Consider the following 15192-nt stretch of genomic DNA (forward strand, 5'->3'; position numbering starts at 1 on the left):
TTTGACCAAATATGGCAGGCTAATTTTTAAGCTGATAATTCGTATGGCCTGCGAATGATGCTATAAATATCCAAATGGCCCTCGGCAGAAGAAAGGTTCCCCACCCTGTGCTATGGCTTTCACTCTCCTGTTTTTAAGAGCTCTTCCTGGGCTCAGTCTCAGTTAGCTCAGCGTCTCAGTGGAGCAGACCACGTGGCCCTTGCACCCTGCCCTGCAGAGCCCTGGGTGGCTGTGCTCTGCTCCATGTGGCCCCTCAGGGAGAAACACGTCAGCTTTTCCCCGAGGACACTGTGGCCTGGCTCCAGGCCAGGGAAAGCCCAGACCCCCCTGCAGGAGCCCCTGGGCCCTCCAGGCTCGCATAGTCCAGGCTGAAGGGAGATGAGGGTAGGCCTGTGTGTGCTGGGCCATCCCGCTGTGGAAGGAGGTGGTCTTCTGTGGAGAGAGAGGCATTTTCCTGCAAGTCCCCAGAGAAGGCTTGGGAGTCGACTGAGAGGCCGCTGTGGTGCAGCAGGCAGAGAATCCCCCGGGGCCCCAGGGATCTCTATGCAGTCAGCAGTCGGTTCCCCTCCAGATTGCAGCCCCGTAGCGAGAGAGACTTGTACTCTGGGAAAGGCTGCCCCACAGAAGAAGGTGGCCTGTGTGGCTGGAGCTAGGCCATCGCTCAGGGAGGTGGTGCAGAGGAGGAGGAGAGCTGGCTTGGCACTCATGTCCCAACCTGACTGGCCTGGGCCAAGTCCTTCAACCTTCTCAGCTGTCAGCGCGGGGAAGCAGATCCACTATCTCAGAGTTGTGGTTGAAGAGTCCGGGCAACCCGAGTGGAGCTCCCTGACTCAGGGCTTGGTACCTGTAGGTGCCCAATAGGAGGGGTGGCTGGAACTGGTGTCCAAACAGCCCCGGGCAAAACAGAGAGCAGCTCAAGGGCAAAGGTTGAAATGTGAAGACCCGCATGGTCTCTCTTCACCTCTCGCCTCCTTGCCCGCGAGGGCATCACTAGACCAGCCTGAGACAGGTGAGGGACCACGGTTTCACATGCTGCACAAGCCTGGGTTCACGTTGGTGGCCCCTGCACCCTTCCAGACCTGCCCAGCTTGGGTTTGGAAGGAATGCAACACGTTCTCGAAGTCCAACCACTCCAAGCATCTTCTCTCACAGTAACACTGAGTCGCTCTTGACCAGGAAGTTTGGAGAGGCAGCCCTGGATGGCCCAGCAGTGTCCAGACAGAGACATCTCCCACATGGGCGCTAAACGAACCCCAGCCAGGGTGCGTTAGGGAACACAGTGGGCCTCAGTGTCCCCCCACCTGTGTGCTCTACAATCTATTGCAGTGGATCTCACTGTTGGGGGGTGTAAGATGATAGTGATTCTCGTGGCTCAGTCATCCAGCCCCCAGAATGAGGGCCACCCAAGCAGGGGGCTGCGTACTTCACATGCCTCTCCTCCTGTGGTCCTCACAGATCCTCTCAGAGACATAGCTCCTTTTATACATAGAGGTTGAACTCCTTGCCCCAGATCACATGAAACTCTTACAAGGGCAGCCTGGCCAAAGGTTTAGCTGTGCTAAAGCCTGAGCGCTAGCAACCATTCCACCCCCAGCCTCTGCAAATCATGGTCAGCGGTCCGTGCCCACAGGAGCCTTGGGCACACCGCAACCTGGGGGAGCAGGGCTTGTGGAGATCCTGGGGCACACGCACACTGCCAAGGTGGTTTACCCGAGACAGCCAGAGCCTCTATTCTGCCTCATGCATCACCTATAAAATGCTCAGCAGAGTTCCAGTTGTTTCTGAACAAAGCAGAAGTAAGTCAGCTCCACCATGAGGTTAGTTGGCGCTGTCACTTACAGCACCTCCCACCCACCCCCCCAAAAAAACCACGCATACACACACACCACAACTAGTTCTGAATTACAGACCAAGAAATGGCATATGGAGGCTATTGGCAGAGTCAAGGGGCACATGAAAATCTGGGTTTGCAGTCACTTTAATGAACCTTCCTCTTCTTCTGAGCTTGTCTGTCCCCTTTCTGAGGTCTCTGTCTTTATCTCCAGGCATCGGGATTTGAATGGTTAATTGCCCTTGGAGTTCATGGTAATTACACATGCAAATCCCTGTGCACAGGGGTGAAAATATGACCTAGGAAAGACTTTTTTGTTGTGTAATTTTTATTTTAAGTAAATAACCAACACAGCACTTGATAATGTTACTAATACGCTGCTCTATTAAACTCATGACCAATGTTATTTTCTGCAATTTTGAGTGTCAGTTTATCTAACTGACTCTAACTTTGAGCCTTAACTGCTTTGCCGAACCCTGCTTTTTGCTAGAGCTAGTCTCCCTCCTGTGTTATAAGCCGAGAGCTCAGTGCCTCTGCGCTGTCCCCCGCCCCACCCAGAAGCCAGTGTGTAGGCTCTTGGTGCAAATGTGCTGATTCGGGAGAGCTGTGTCTGGTCTCTCCGTTTAGATGATGAGGTAACCGTGGGGAAGTTCTATGCCACTTTCCTGATACAGGACTACTTTAGGAAATTCAAGAAACGGAAAGAACAAGGACTGGTGGGAAAATACCCTGCGAAGAACACCACAATTGCCCTACAGGTGAATTGTTGTTTTGTTGTCTTATCTTTTCACTAACCACTGTACGAGCTTATTTGAAATATTAGAGAGCTGGCAGTTCATGGTTGAGCAGTACCACAAGGATTTGTTTAAACTGAGATACTGCACACACACTAAAATGTGGACTAGCCATTTCTGGGCCACCAGGTAAGTGCCTCCCTCTCCTTGCTTTCTCTGGTGACGGCTGCGGCCTGTGGCACAGGAACCCCAGGACAGCCCTGGGAGAGGGGAGCGAGCACTACCCTTGCGCCTCTCTCCTCCAGGCTTCTCCCAAGGCAGTGCCCTCCCAGCAGGCACCCACCACCCACCCCAAGCCCTGGGCTCCAGCCCTGGCTGCCCAGGAAACAGCTTTCCATCTGAACGCAAGTGCTTTGTTTTGTTTCTGTTTGTTTCTTACCCCACTGCTTGTTGGTTTTTGGTCCATTTCAGTAACATCCATCACCTCCTGGTGTGTGTGTGTGTGTGTGTGCGCGTGTGCATATGCATTTGTGCGTGTGTGTACATGTGTGTGTACGCCTGCGGTGTGTCTGTTTCTCTGTGTTGTCTCTTGATGGCCGTGAGGCTTGCTGTGCAAATGCTGCTCTCTCCCACCTGGCCAGCCTCTGGTCCCTACCCCTAAGCCATGGCCCCGCCCCGGGCTCCTAGAGTGTGGAGGTGGCTTTCAGGAACCTCTGGTTCCAACCAGGGTGCGAGGATACGGAATCCTAGGTGAGCCCAGAGCTCTGGGATGGGAAGCAGGAGTGCAGGCGAAGGGAGTCCCAGTGTAGACCCGCACACAGGGGCCAGGAAGGGGACTTCGTGAGTGCTGGTGGTGAAGGATGCAGGGTGAAGAGGGGAAGAGAAAAAGATGCTAAGAACTGGAAAAAGGAAACTAGAGAGGTTGGCGAGTTGTCAGAAACAGCTGTTTAAATTAATCGAAAGCCCTGTCATCTCTGCTACCCACAAGTGCTTTGAGTCCATCGAGAATAGGATAAAGGATTTTTCCCTTTTTAGTTTACTCTAAAATTACTTTTCTGTCCCTGTTATCACCACGTCTTAAATTGGGCCTAACAGTTATGGGTAAGGATCAATGTGAAATAATCCTGCACTTTTTTTTTCCCTGGGGAAAAATGCCCAGTATTGACTGTTTTGTGTTCACAGTGATGGTCAGTACTGAAGCGAAGGCTTGTGTGTGATCTCTCTGAGCAAGGGAATATGAACATGAATGATGATGAAAGAATGAATGAAGGAATGAGGGGTGCATTTACATATGTTGGGTTAGTAGATGACCTTATGTGACCGTGACCTACTGATTTGTGATAAAAACCTCTGCTCTACCCAGACAGCTGCAGGGTTGGAGGGAGGGGGGGATCAGCTGAATCCAACTGTAGGCTTCTGATCTTCCTTTCTCTGATCACATCTCCTAAAGGTAGCTCGGTGGACCACAGGCTCAGGCAGGTGGCTCATTGCTGTGTCAGGTTGTAGACTTGGTGAGCAAAGCGCTTTCACCTCTGGCTGATCCAGTTTGCAAAGGCGACAGCCCTTCGATCACAGTTCCTACGGGGCCTTAGACGAAGCAAACTGAAAAGTGTCCCTTTGACCAGGTCTCGGGCCCACACGTTCTTGAGGGCAGTGTGGCCAAGTTGGATGCAAAGAGAGGGGGTGACGAACATGTTTTTGATGGCTCTTCCTGAATGGAGCCTTGGGCCTGGAGGGTGAGGCCAGCCCGGTGTCAGAGTGCCCCGGTGCCCTCTGCTCGCGGGACCTGCTTGGTGTGCTCAGGGTCTAGTTGGTGGGGTCGATGGAGTTCAATGACTTTTCTGGAGGGGGAAATGTACTCTTTCATGGATAGCTGTGTCGTAATTTACATTAATCAGGTTAGCTCTGTGTTATGAGGCCCCTCTATTTATTTTCTGAGGAAGGCATGGGAGATGACCACCTTGATACAGAGTTATACCTTTGAGTCCCCAAAACTTCCCAATTAGATGGCTTCAGGGCTTGCTCTGGTGCCTGGATATAGTCTTTTGATATTTTAAAACCTAAAAAGAACACATAGCTAAACAATTTTCACATTTCACAAATGGGCTCCACGGAGTCTTCAAGTTGAAGGTTCAAATGATGTTAAAGCTGCCTTTTTAAATCATGGGTTAAAAGACTCTATTACATGGTACTACAGTAATGCTGAGGTGTGTTTTTCCCCCCTCCTAAACATTTATCATTTTGTTGTGTATGGAAAGAGTTTCATTTCCTTGGTGAAATGCAAATATTTCCAGTTAGGTGGTAATATCAACACATTTCACACGGTTCCGGTGGGAGTTGATGTTGAGTTCACAGCCTAGAAAATTAAGTTGTGTTCATAACCTCGACAGATAAATTCTGAAAATGCATTTGGTTCTGAAGCAAACATCAAAAGTGGAAAAATTTTGTCTCCTTGGAGGACAATCCTAATTACATTTTTGGCTTCCTCTGCTCTAAAAATGGCTTTCGATGTGATTTGTCGCTCTACTTTTAATCAGCCGTAGGAGGCCCTTCCTTCCGGCATGACGAAGGGTAGGTGATGGTGTCGCAGTTAGGGAAACGTGGTCCAGTGGCAATGGGAGAACCGCACCAACAGTGTCACTAGGACGAGCACACAGGTCCTCCAGGAAGCATCGGAAGGGGGCATGGCATATTGAGAGGTGGGGTGGCTTGCCTCTCCCTGTGCCAGGGCGCCACACGGCTGACCGATTGCTAGTGGCAGTGGAGTGTGGGCATAGGCATGTGCGTGCTTGTACTGCGTCGAGTGCCGTCTGTCTGAAGAGCCTCAGAACTGGTCCATGTTCTGAGCCCCTCCCCCATGGGACGGTTTTCAAGGACACACAGAGGCACTATGGTCTCCAGCCCTGTGGGCTCCATCTGGGCTCCCCGTGTTCAGACCAACGGCAGTGTCCCCGTCTTCACGAAGAGGAATGGCTTGAGGAGCTCCTGCGTCCACGTGTGGGCAGGAGCTCAGCCCCCGGTGTCCTCTGGCCTCTGTGGTCTGAATGAGTGTGCAGTTTCCATCTGTCCATCCATCATCATCATCACGAAAGCCAGCCTTCTCTCCAGCACCTCTCCAGAGGGAGCTGGAGAGAAGCCGCCTCAGGCCTTTTGCGTTCTCACTCATCCCCTCCATGCCACGCTCACTTTAGTTTGACTCAGCATTTGCTCTTCATCCATCGTTGCCGCATCCAAGGGACCTGCATGTTTCCACGAGGAGCAAGTAAATAAAGGAACAGAGCTCTGCGGCTGTGAAAAATGTGCCCCCTCCCAGCAACTAGTAGCGCCCTATCAGACCTTCCAGATGAGGGTCCTGGACACACATTTGTCCAGTGTCTTGTGGAAAGGGGAAAAAAAGACCCCAAAGTGGGAAACGTTTTGTTCATTTCCTTTTCTTTCAACATTCAAGCATTTCCTTTATGCAAAAGACGCTCTGGTGCAGTCTGAGGAGAGACCGTCCCTGGCTCATTGTAATGACAGGAGGACTGTAGGGGGATAGTCTTTTCTTTGTTTTTAACCCGTTGGGCTTGAGAAGGAGACCAGTATTTCCAGCTGGTAAAGAGTCTGGTACTCAGGTATTAGAATGTTGGAGTCTGTACCCCAAGCCAACAGATGGTGACGTGGAAAGGTGGGGGGTACAAAAGAAGCAATGCGCTTCTCCCCTGATGGGCCTTGATCCGGCTTCTGCGGGAGGCTCGGCACATCCACACAGAGGAAAGTGGGATGTGCAGCAGACGTGTCGTCTGTGGAGTACAGACTCCTGTTTCTAAGTCACCATCGTCTAAAAAGTAGCAAGCTTTTTTGTTGTTTTTTTAAAAGCATGATTCCACCCAGAGCCGTAAGGCTTTTCTTTTCCTTTCTTTTTTAATCTGCAAGGAGAGCAGGTGCTAACAGATGGGATTTCACTGGCTGATTCATTTGTTTCAGATGCTTGAACGGATGCTTTAGAGTTTTCTGCCTGAGCTACAGCACCAAGCTCGTTAGTCGGAAGGCGTTGGTGGCTGAGGCCTTGCAAGGGAAAAGTCTCAAGTGGGCTTATTTCTACTGAAACCGCATTTCGGGAGAAATGCAGGAAAAAGCAAACCCAAGGCCCCAGGGAGACCCCTTCCAAGCAAAGCAGTCCTGCAGAAGGCGGAAGCAGGGCCGCGGCCAGCTGCGGAGCCATGGCCTCCTGTCGCGGACGCTGCTCACGGTGGCTCTTTTTCGTGGAAGGGAACATGCAAGGCTTAACCGGTTTCCCTTCCAAACAGAGACTCAGAGAAAGGGAACGAGGGAGAGAGCAAAAGAGGGGTCAGCCGCCCCACAGAGAAATGAAATGAACACAACTTCCTGATGCTGGCCAGTAAAAAAAAAAAAATTTTTTTCCAATAATAAAAAGATTAAGCAGACCTGCCTAAGGTGGGCAGCTGACTCCGTTCCAAAGTCCTGCATCCCTAGTTTGCCCGGACTCCCAAAGACTGGCAGGCCCCTGGGCGCTGAGCTGGCAGAGTTCCCTTTGTATGGCAGTCAGGCCTGACCTGACCGTCGGCCGCACACTCTGCAGTGACCCGGGCAGGACAGGAAGCTCAGACACACCCATTTAACTAACACATACACCCGCATGCCCAGACCAACCCAGGCAGCACCTCAGGTTCCATCTTAACGTGTCCACGGGAAGCACCACCACACCCCAACCTCATCCGACATTGTCCGTCTGTAGTCCGTGCTCAAAGCCAGTCCGGGGCTGCCTCTTTGGAAGCGGTGCGGTCTAGTTTCGAGGACACTGGGAGTCAGGGAACCTGGGCTCGAGTCCCAGCTCCAGCATTCGGTTGCTGCGTGACCTTGGGCAAGACACTTAACCTCTCTGTGCCTCAGTTTCCCCATCTGTAAAATGGGGATAACAATGTCGACCTACCTCACAGGGCTGTTGTGAGGAATAGCTAAGTGATTGTAAAGCACTTTGAACGTATAATTGCTTATTATTAAGACTACAACAATAATAATATCCTATGCCTGTTTGCTACCGGAACTTTAAGACATTTGTTTTTCTTTTATCTCTTTTCTGTTCTGTACTGTAGTGATCCGTCGAGAAAGTGAGTTCTCCCCTTCTTAAGATATCTGAAAAAGCATAAATACGTAAACAGAGGTAATGCTACAGACTGGGTTTTCACATCTTGTGAACAGGAGGTTTTTGTCCCAAAAGTTGCTTCGTGAGGGCCTCCCCGCTGAAATTCTCAGCCAATGCCAAGCCCTGGTTGAGGAGTCTGTACATCTATGCTGAGCCCAAGATGTCCAAAGGAGCTAATTTGAGTTTTCAAGTCAATATTCAAAAGTCATTTCAGTGCAGAAACTTGCTGTTTCTGAAGTGAATAGAGAAAAGGAGCGTCCTCAGCCCCTTTTGCTGCCCTGGTCTCCACAGACGTAGCGGCTGCATGTGCGGGGCGTGGAGGGTGAGGTGGAGAATGTGGGGAAGCCCTGGACCGGCTGTGCTCATCCAACACCAGGCACAGCGGGGGAGCCACGTTGCTGGTGGAAGGGGAAGCCCTGCAGGCCCATCCCAGGCAGGACTGACAGGCTCCCGCCCAGCCTTGAGTCCTTCTCCAGGAACATCATGTGTGCTGTGACCTTTGCCCTTTGGCCCCAGTGGCTCATGATACCAAGTGGTGTGACCTGCCTGGACTTAAGTGGACTCCCTGGCCTCAGTATGGAAATGGATACAGCCCCAATTCTGCTCCCACATGGGCAGGCTATAGAGCGTATAGGAGCTCGCAGTGGGTTTCACCGATTCTCTCACAGGAGACCAGGTTTGATTTCTTCACAATCACCGTGGTTGGTGATACGGGGATAGGGGTGAAAGCTGGCCAGAAAACTCCAGGTGGCCAGACCCTTGCGAGGACGCCGAGTCTGTACCCGCTAGTTAATATCTAAGCCCCAGCACCTCTGCAGACCCTTCTGTGACCCAGCAACTGCAGGACTAAGCCTGGCTTTGCGGGGGCCTCTGGGACCCTGCTGTGGTCTGAAGTCCCATTTCTGCTCGGATTGGGCAGTGCCTACAATGCACCAGTTATTAAGAATGTGGTGTATGGTCCCTGTAAAGGAAGCTGGTCAGCCTGTGGGCACGGGCGAGGAGCTAGTTCACCCCCCGACAAATGATCCCTCTTGGTCTCTGACCTGCCCTATGTCGAGTTTATTCCACACTAAAGGCCAGACAGTATGCCCTTGCCCCACTGTCTGTGTCACACCCTGAAGCAGTCTCAAAGGGCCCGGGGGACCAGCTGACTGCTAGATCTGAGTCCCCATAGGCCACAGCTTCAGCAGAATAGCCCCAAGCAAGTCACATGGCAGGTGTTTCCACATGCCTTTCTCCACGGTCCTTCCAAATAGTTAAACACTGCAAAGTGGTGACTGTCGAGAGGGGACTTAGGGAATGGTTCAAATGAAACAGGCGAATCTTGCCCACTGCGGGCCTGGCTGTGTTTGCTTAGTGACGGCACTGGCTGTGGTTGGTAGCCAAGGCCGGTTGGTGAGAGACAGAAATCGTGGGGGCGCCTCTGGCCCAGCCCTGAAACTTGGTTTACAGTCAGACTGCAGACACCTCTCTCCGTGCTCCTAAAATCCAGGCGGAAGAGAATAGCTTTAAATGTAGAACAGTTGTAGGAGACCACTCAAGTTTATTATCCTAGACTCTTCACGACTCACTCAGCAAACTTGGTACCCAACACCACAAACCATGGTGCTACACTCTAAAACTCCTGGCTGGAAGGCACAGCACAGGCCAGTGTCCATCACAGGAAACAGAAAAAAGATGGGGCATCGGGCTCTTAAAAAGCTGACACTATGGTGTAACCTCGTTAAAAATTACATCCACAGGATTACTGGGTCCTGGATCCTATACTCTTTCAGAAAAGCATCCCCCCTCTGGGAATAGTAATTATTCTTTTCAAAAGTCTTTAAGAAGACAAAATTGCTGAAAAGGAGTTACGGCACGTTACATTATGTAATAGCAAAAGGTCTCAATTTGTGTAGCATGTTATTGAGTAATACCCACCTAGGACCCTTCATGAGCCAAAACGTGTCACAATTCAGTTATCCACGGGATGGAGCTTGCTGCCACTTGCTAATGGTCCCAAGGTTGGGTGGGTACCCGTGTTCTCCTTGGCACCCAGCAGGCGCGAGAGAAATGGCTGGGGTGATAGAGGGGCACGTCATTCTAAGGCACAGGGAGGGCAACCTGATGCTGAGTGTCGAGGCCAGCTCAGAGAAAGGGCATTTCTGCCCAAGTGGGAAGAGTGGAGAAAGGCCCGTGAAATGATGGCAGTGCTCGAGGGGTGAAGAGCCTGCCGCCTGAGGAAAAGGCGGTGTTGACTGTCTGAGGATAGGTTGGCCGCAGTTCTCAAACGCTCTGGTCTCAGGACCCATTTTTGCTCTTAAGAATGAACGAGGACCCTTGTGGATCAGTATTTACTGCTTTAGAAATGTAAAGTGAGAGGTTTTAAAAACAGAATATGTGAGCACAAAGATACCAGGTGAGGACAGCAGCACAGGACACACAGCCTTCGAGAACCCCCGTGTGCTCTGGAGGGAATGGCGGTGTGCAGGCGGAGGGCATCCTGCTTCATTACGCAGACTGCGGGGGACCTCGGGGCTCCTGGCGCTGCCTCCGAGAGCCCCCGGGTCCCTGGAGCACACGCTGAGAACTGCTGCCCTGGGGAAGTGATCCCACGTCCCCCTAAAGGAAAGGGGTGCTGGAGACTTTTTATGATCTTCCTGGTTAAACAGCCTCTGTGTATACCACTGTCCCTAACTTGAACCCTCCGCCTCCTCTCAGGCCCCTCCTCCGTCCCAACCCATTCACCTGGACACAGAGCTGCCGGTACCCGCAGTGTCCAGCTGCGTTCAGACCGAGGGTTAGACATGATGCCACGTCTCCCTGCCCGTGCTGATCTGGAGGAATGATGGTTTGAATTAGCGCGTGATAGACAGTGTTTTCCACAATCTCAGCTCCTCAGGGCACAACCGAGCCAAGGATGAGTGCGGAGCCTAAGATCAGTTTTTGTGACACCTTGTAATCGTTTGTCATTTCCGTGTGAACTTAGTGACACAGAGCTCGGCTAAGTTAGTGAAATGAGGTTGACCTTGATCGAGGGGCACCCACAGTCATGTAGGGAAATGGTCACGAATGAGCGTTCGATTGAGACTTGACCCCAGCATTCATGGACCCAATGACTTTGTCTTGGTGGTGGAAGGTGGGGCCAGCAGGGTGTCATGGGCACCTCACTGAGCCTTTGCTATTTGGGGCAGGTCACTGAGCCAGACAGGAACAAACTGGCCCCCCTCCCTCCAGGCTGTAGCCAGAGAAAGGATGTGAGCCCCCTGGATAACGTGCAGGGTGACGTCACAGCTGGCTTTTCACTGAGGGTTGGACTCACCGTGGCTGACTCATGGAGCGTCATGCTTATGATTCTAACCCTTTCTGTAACTCGAGGAGTGTTCATAATGGACACACCATCACATTTTCCCTGGAGGAGAGCGATGACGGAGGGGTGTGCATGTGGAAGAGGCGGGGGACAGCCTGTAGATGAGCAGGTTTATCTGTGAGAAGTTAATTGCCAGTTCCTTCTTTGAAGGGAGCTAGTCTAAAATCGTCTGGCTGGATGGGTAGGGGCTGAGTCCTGCTGAAGGGTTAACTAGAACCGGCTGAGCAGGGCCAGCCGCCAGTGAAACTGCCAGTGGTGGAGAGCCCGCCAGGCGCGGGCTTTGGGCTGGAGTCTGAAAGCCTGGCACTCACTCCTGAAGATGAATGGCCTGGCCCCGTGCCGACTGGGGATGGGCATCTCTTACCTCCACTGCTACAGTGTAGGCTCAGCGGGGGTTGGGCGTGCCTGCCGTGGTCCTGAGAGCCGGCAGGTGACCGTGTCTGATGGCACTAGCTTAGGGAGACAGGCAGAGCAAGTGTTACACGCGCACCGGTAGGGAAAACGTAACCTTGAAAATGGGCGAGAGGAAGGAAGGTAAACGAATGTTCAGTTTTGATGTTAAAATATCATCATTTTATGCTATTGCTTCAGAAATATTTAGAGAGATTTTATAGTTTGGGGTTTTTTTTGTGTGACTTGATCATTTAGTAGAGTAAATATCTATAAAATCCCAATTAAATGGTGTCTAAATTTAAAGCAGCAGTCTACAGGCAAAGCGCCATTTCTTTTTTAAAAATATATTTATGATAACATCTAGCATTTAAAAATCAACCAGAAACTAGGCTTGATTCTGTTTAATATTTTATATGATTGGACATCTTAAGTCAATAATGTTTCTATTTTATAGCAATTCTGTGTTTATTCAAAACCATAATTCTACTGTGATGTTAATGGAATGACTTTATATGGCTTTAATTGTGTTGGTTTAAGTGCTATGACCACCTTTCAAATTAAAATAATATTTTGGCTGAAAGAGGTAGACACAGATATGAAATACGGAAGAATACACAATTTTACTGGCTGTAAAGTGTTTATTTCAAGAAAAAAAAATGTTCTTTTTTTTAGAGCTGTAAAAAAAAATATTTTTTTCAAGGATTTAAGATAGTTTTCTGAACTTGGGGGGGATTGGAATTTGTGCCTATGGAATTTTTGGAGCAGCCTAAGCTAACTTTTAGCTCGATCTGTGTGCTAGAAAAAATTCATTATCCTGTTTTGTGATATGTAATAAATTCAGGGTGCTGTGCTTCAGCTTCGTTTTAGTTCGAGTTTGGTAACATCTCTTTCCCTCATTCCCAGCCCTGGCAGACACCCTGCCTGGCCTTCCCCGGGTCCCCCCTTGAAAGAGTCAGGTCAGTCCCTGACTCTTAGAAGGCGTGTTTCTTGCCGCGTGGAGCAAGCCAAATGTAACCGTGACTTCTAAGCCTCTGCTTTCCTGTCTGGGAAGAGGGATGCCTTCTCTCCTCCTCTGCTGTCTCTTTAATAAATATGTTGTCATTACTTGTCTTTGGGAACGGCCGCTTGGGCCGCCTCTCGATTTCCTCCATGATTTATGTTGCAAACAAACGCTCTGTCCTTCCTGTGTCTGTTCACTCTGGTGTATCATTGACGACGTGCTGGAGACAGTTTTTGTTTTTATTACGCAATTGTGTTATATGTGTATTTCAGTGAAATGTCAACCCGTCAACAGAGGATGATGTGAAAAATTATCCAAATAAATAGTTTTCTATTCCTTTTCTAGACCTAGTGCAATCAGTTGGATGACAGTGATCAGGGTTATTTGTTGTTATTTAAGCTCCGTGTTCCTGGCCCACGCTGCCTTGTAACAGGGATTCATATATATCATTTAACTGGGGGTGTTGACGTGGTGCATTGTCACCTCTGGTTTTATTTTTGTGGGGGCAGCAGCAGGTGTCTCAAGCCTGGTCTCTTCTTGTCTGGGAGCCTCAGATACGCAACAGCCCTTTCTCCCCGTGATCCAGAATCAGCCTTGAACCCTGTCTTAGCGTCTCTTCCCTTGGTAACTGTGCCCTAGAAAATGCTGACTGAATGAGCCACAGGCTGTTCAGTACGACTGGGCTCCACCTTCCCGCACATGCCTGCAGCCCGGCTGCGTAAGGGCTTGCACCCTTGCCATAGACTTGCCGTCTTGATGTTTCCATGACAATGGCAAGTGGGTCCCCCTCCAAGCCCAATGACCCCCTGGGCTCAGACGTGCTGGACTTGGGATCCCAAGAGAGGGAAAGTGTGTGTGTACAGGTGTGTATGCATGTGTGTGAGTACATATGTGAATAAGTGTGCGTGTACATGTGTGATTACATGTGTCTACATGTGTGTGGGTGTGTGCCTGTGTGTGCATGTGCATCTTGTGCCTGTGATCAGAGGGACAGGAAAGGAAGTGGCGACCTCATTGACACACCACGAACTGTTCCGGGTTTGGCTCTGGGACATGTGCGGCTTTCCCCTGCGAGACCATGGCATTCCTAGCTAGGAACCCGAAAGCTTTGGCGCTGGGTGGCTCTCTCACCCCCACAATTCACAAAATGGAAAGACTCGCTGGTCCTCTCTTAAAAGCCTGGTTCAAAACAGACCCAGGCTCATCTTCCTAGACAGGTGCTACTATGGAGGACGCCATTTTCAAAAAGAACCTGTTGGGAAGTTTTCGTACAACTTTATATTCTAAATTAACACCAGCACCACTGGTGTCTGCAAAGACCAATCTGAGAATTCCCACACCAATGGGCCCAGCCCTGCTGGACCTGCCCACTGTCCCCTCCTCCAGCCCCTCCCCCGCCTGGCCACTGCTGGGCCGTCTCAAGTATGGTCATCAGGCTCCGTCTGTATCCTGTGCCCACCGCTGCTGGGCGTTGTGGAAGAAGGACAGGGAAGAGGTCCCCCTGACAACCCACACTTGGTCCGTCCTGACGTGGGTGTGTTAGCTGCAGGTGGAGCCCTACACAGCCAGCCTTCAGTGGCTGCTTGGTTTGCAGGCTGGCTGGCAGCAAATGAGGGTGCCCCCCGATACACATGAGCAGCCTTAGTCCTGGGGCAGGGAGGAAATGCCTCTTTCAGATGTAAGTCTTTTTGTGGAAAAGGGTAAATCTGCTATCGTGTGCCTATTATCTTTGAGTCAGCATGCTACTTTTCCTCAAACGGATGGTCAAAACATCATCGTTTTCTCAGAGCCAGTGACTGTACCTTCCCCATATCTGGTCCATAAGCATCCCAAATGTTCCCCTGCAGAAGTTGGGAACAACAGGAAGGCTTCTCCCAGGCCCTGTCCCAATGCGGCCCGGGACCCAGGATAAGGAAGGCCAGTGTGAGGCCTCAGGGAAGGCAGAGTGTCTGTGAGGGGCCTGGGCGTCAGCAGTGGGGCCGGCATGGCCTCCGAGGCTGGTGAGCCCCTGCCCGTGTGTCGTGGTCTTCAAGAGGACGCCCGACAGTTGGCGCGGTCTCAGCCCGAGCACAGGCTGCGGCCAGGGTCCCACGATGGCCCCGGAGGCGGCACTGCACAGCGGCCCAGGTCTGTGTGCATGCCAGTCGTTCTGTCACGTCCTGAGTGTGCTGGTGGTTGCCGTGTGTTGTGTCCCTCCCTCGCTCCCATGCTTTTTAGCAGAACCAGTGGCCCCGGCGGCTGCTGGGCTGCTTGCCGTCCGGCACTTGCACCTAGGCTTCCTCATCCTGGACACCGCCAGCCAGCCCTCGCCCTCCCCTGCCCAGCAGCCAGGCTGGGCACCCTGCCCTGCCCAGGGCCTGGGAGATGGCGCTCTGCAGGATATCCTTCCGCAGACTGTCGCTTAGACCTGGGCATGGGCTCTTGGCCATGACAGACCTAGTACTAGTGACCAGGCCCTGTGCCCTGCAAAGGGGAGGGGGGCATTTGAAAGGAGTTTCCTAAGTTGGGCCTTGAGCATCCCAGGCTCGACCATCTAGAACCCCTGACCACACCCTACAACCCTGAGGCTGCAGGGACTCCCGTGACGTGCAGACAGCGGTCAGTTTCCCGGGCTGTCCTGGGGAGACGCTTCCCCTCCCACAGCTGGATCGTAAGGAGCAGCACCCCGGACCCAGGCGGGGCCAGGGCTCCCGCGCTGACTGATCTGTATTGCAGTTCTCCTTGATCTAATTGTGCTTA

The 15192-nt window shown here is 51.5% G+C and overlaps 1 protein-coding gene across 1 annotated transcript in view; it reads left to right on the forward strand.

The window, feature by feature from the left end:
- Positions 1–15192, forward strand: part of CACNA1D (calcium voltage-gated channel subunit alpha1 D) — a 289303-nt gene that overhangs the window by 261764 nt on the left and 12347 nt on the right. Inside the window, 1 exon segment of the mRNA XM_023755748.1 lies at positions 2459–2589. Within this exon segment, the coding sequence (XP_023611516.1) occupies positions 2459–2589 (131 nt within the window).

The sequence above is a fragment of the Myotis lucifugus genome, unplaced genomic scaffold, assembly GCF_000147115.1.
Source record: "Myotis lucifugus unplaced genomic scaffold, Myoluc2.0 scaffold_83, whole genome shotgun sequence".
Taxonomy (NCBI): Eukaryota; Metazoa; Chordata; class Mammalia; order Chiroptera; family Vespertilionidae; genus Myotis; species Myotis lucifugus.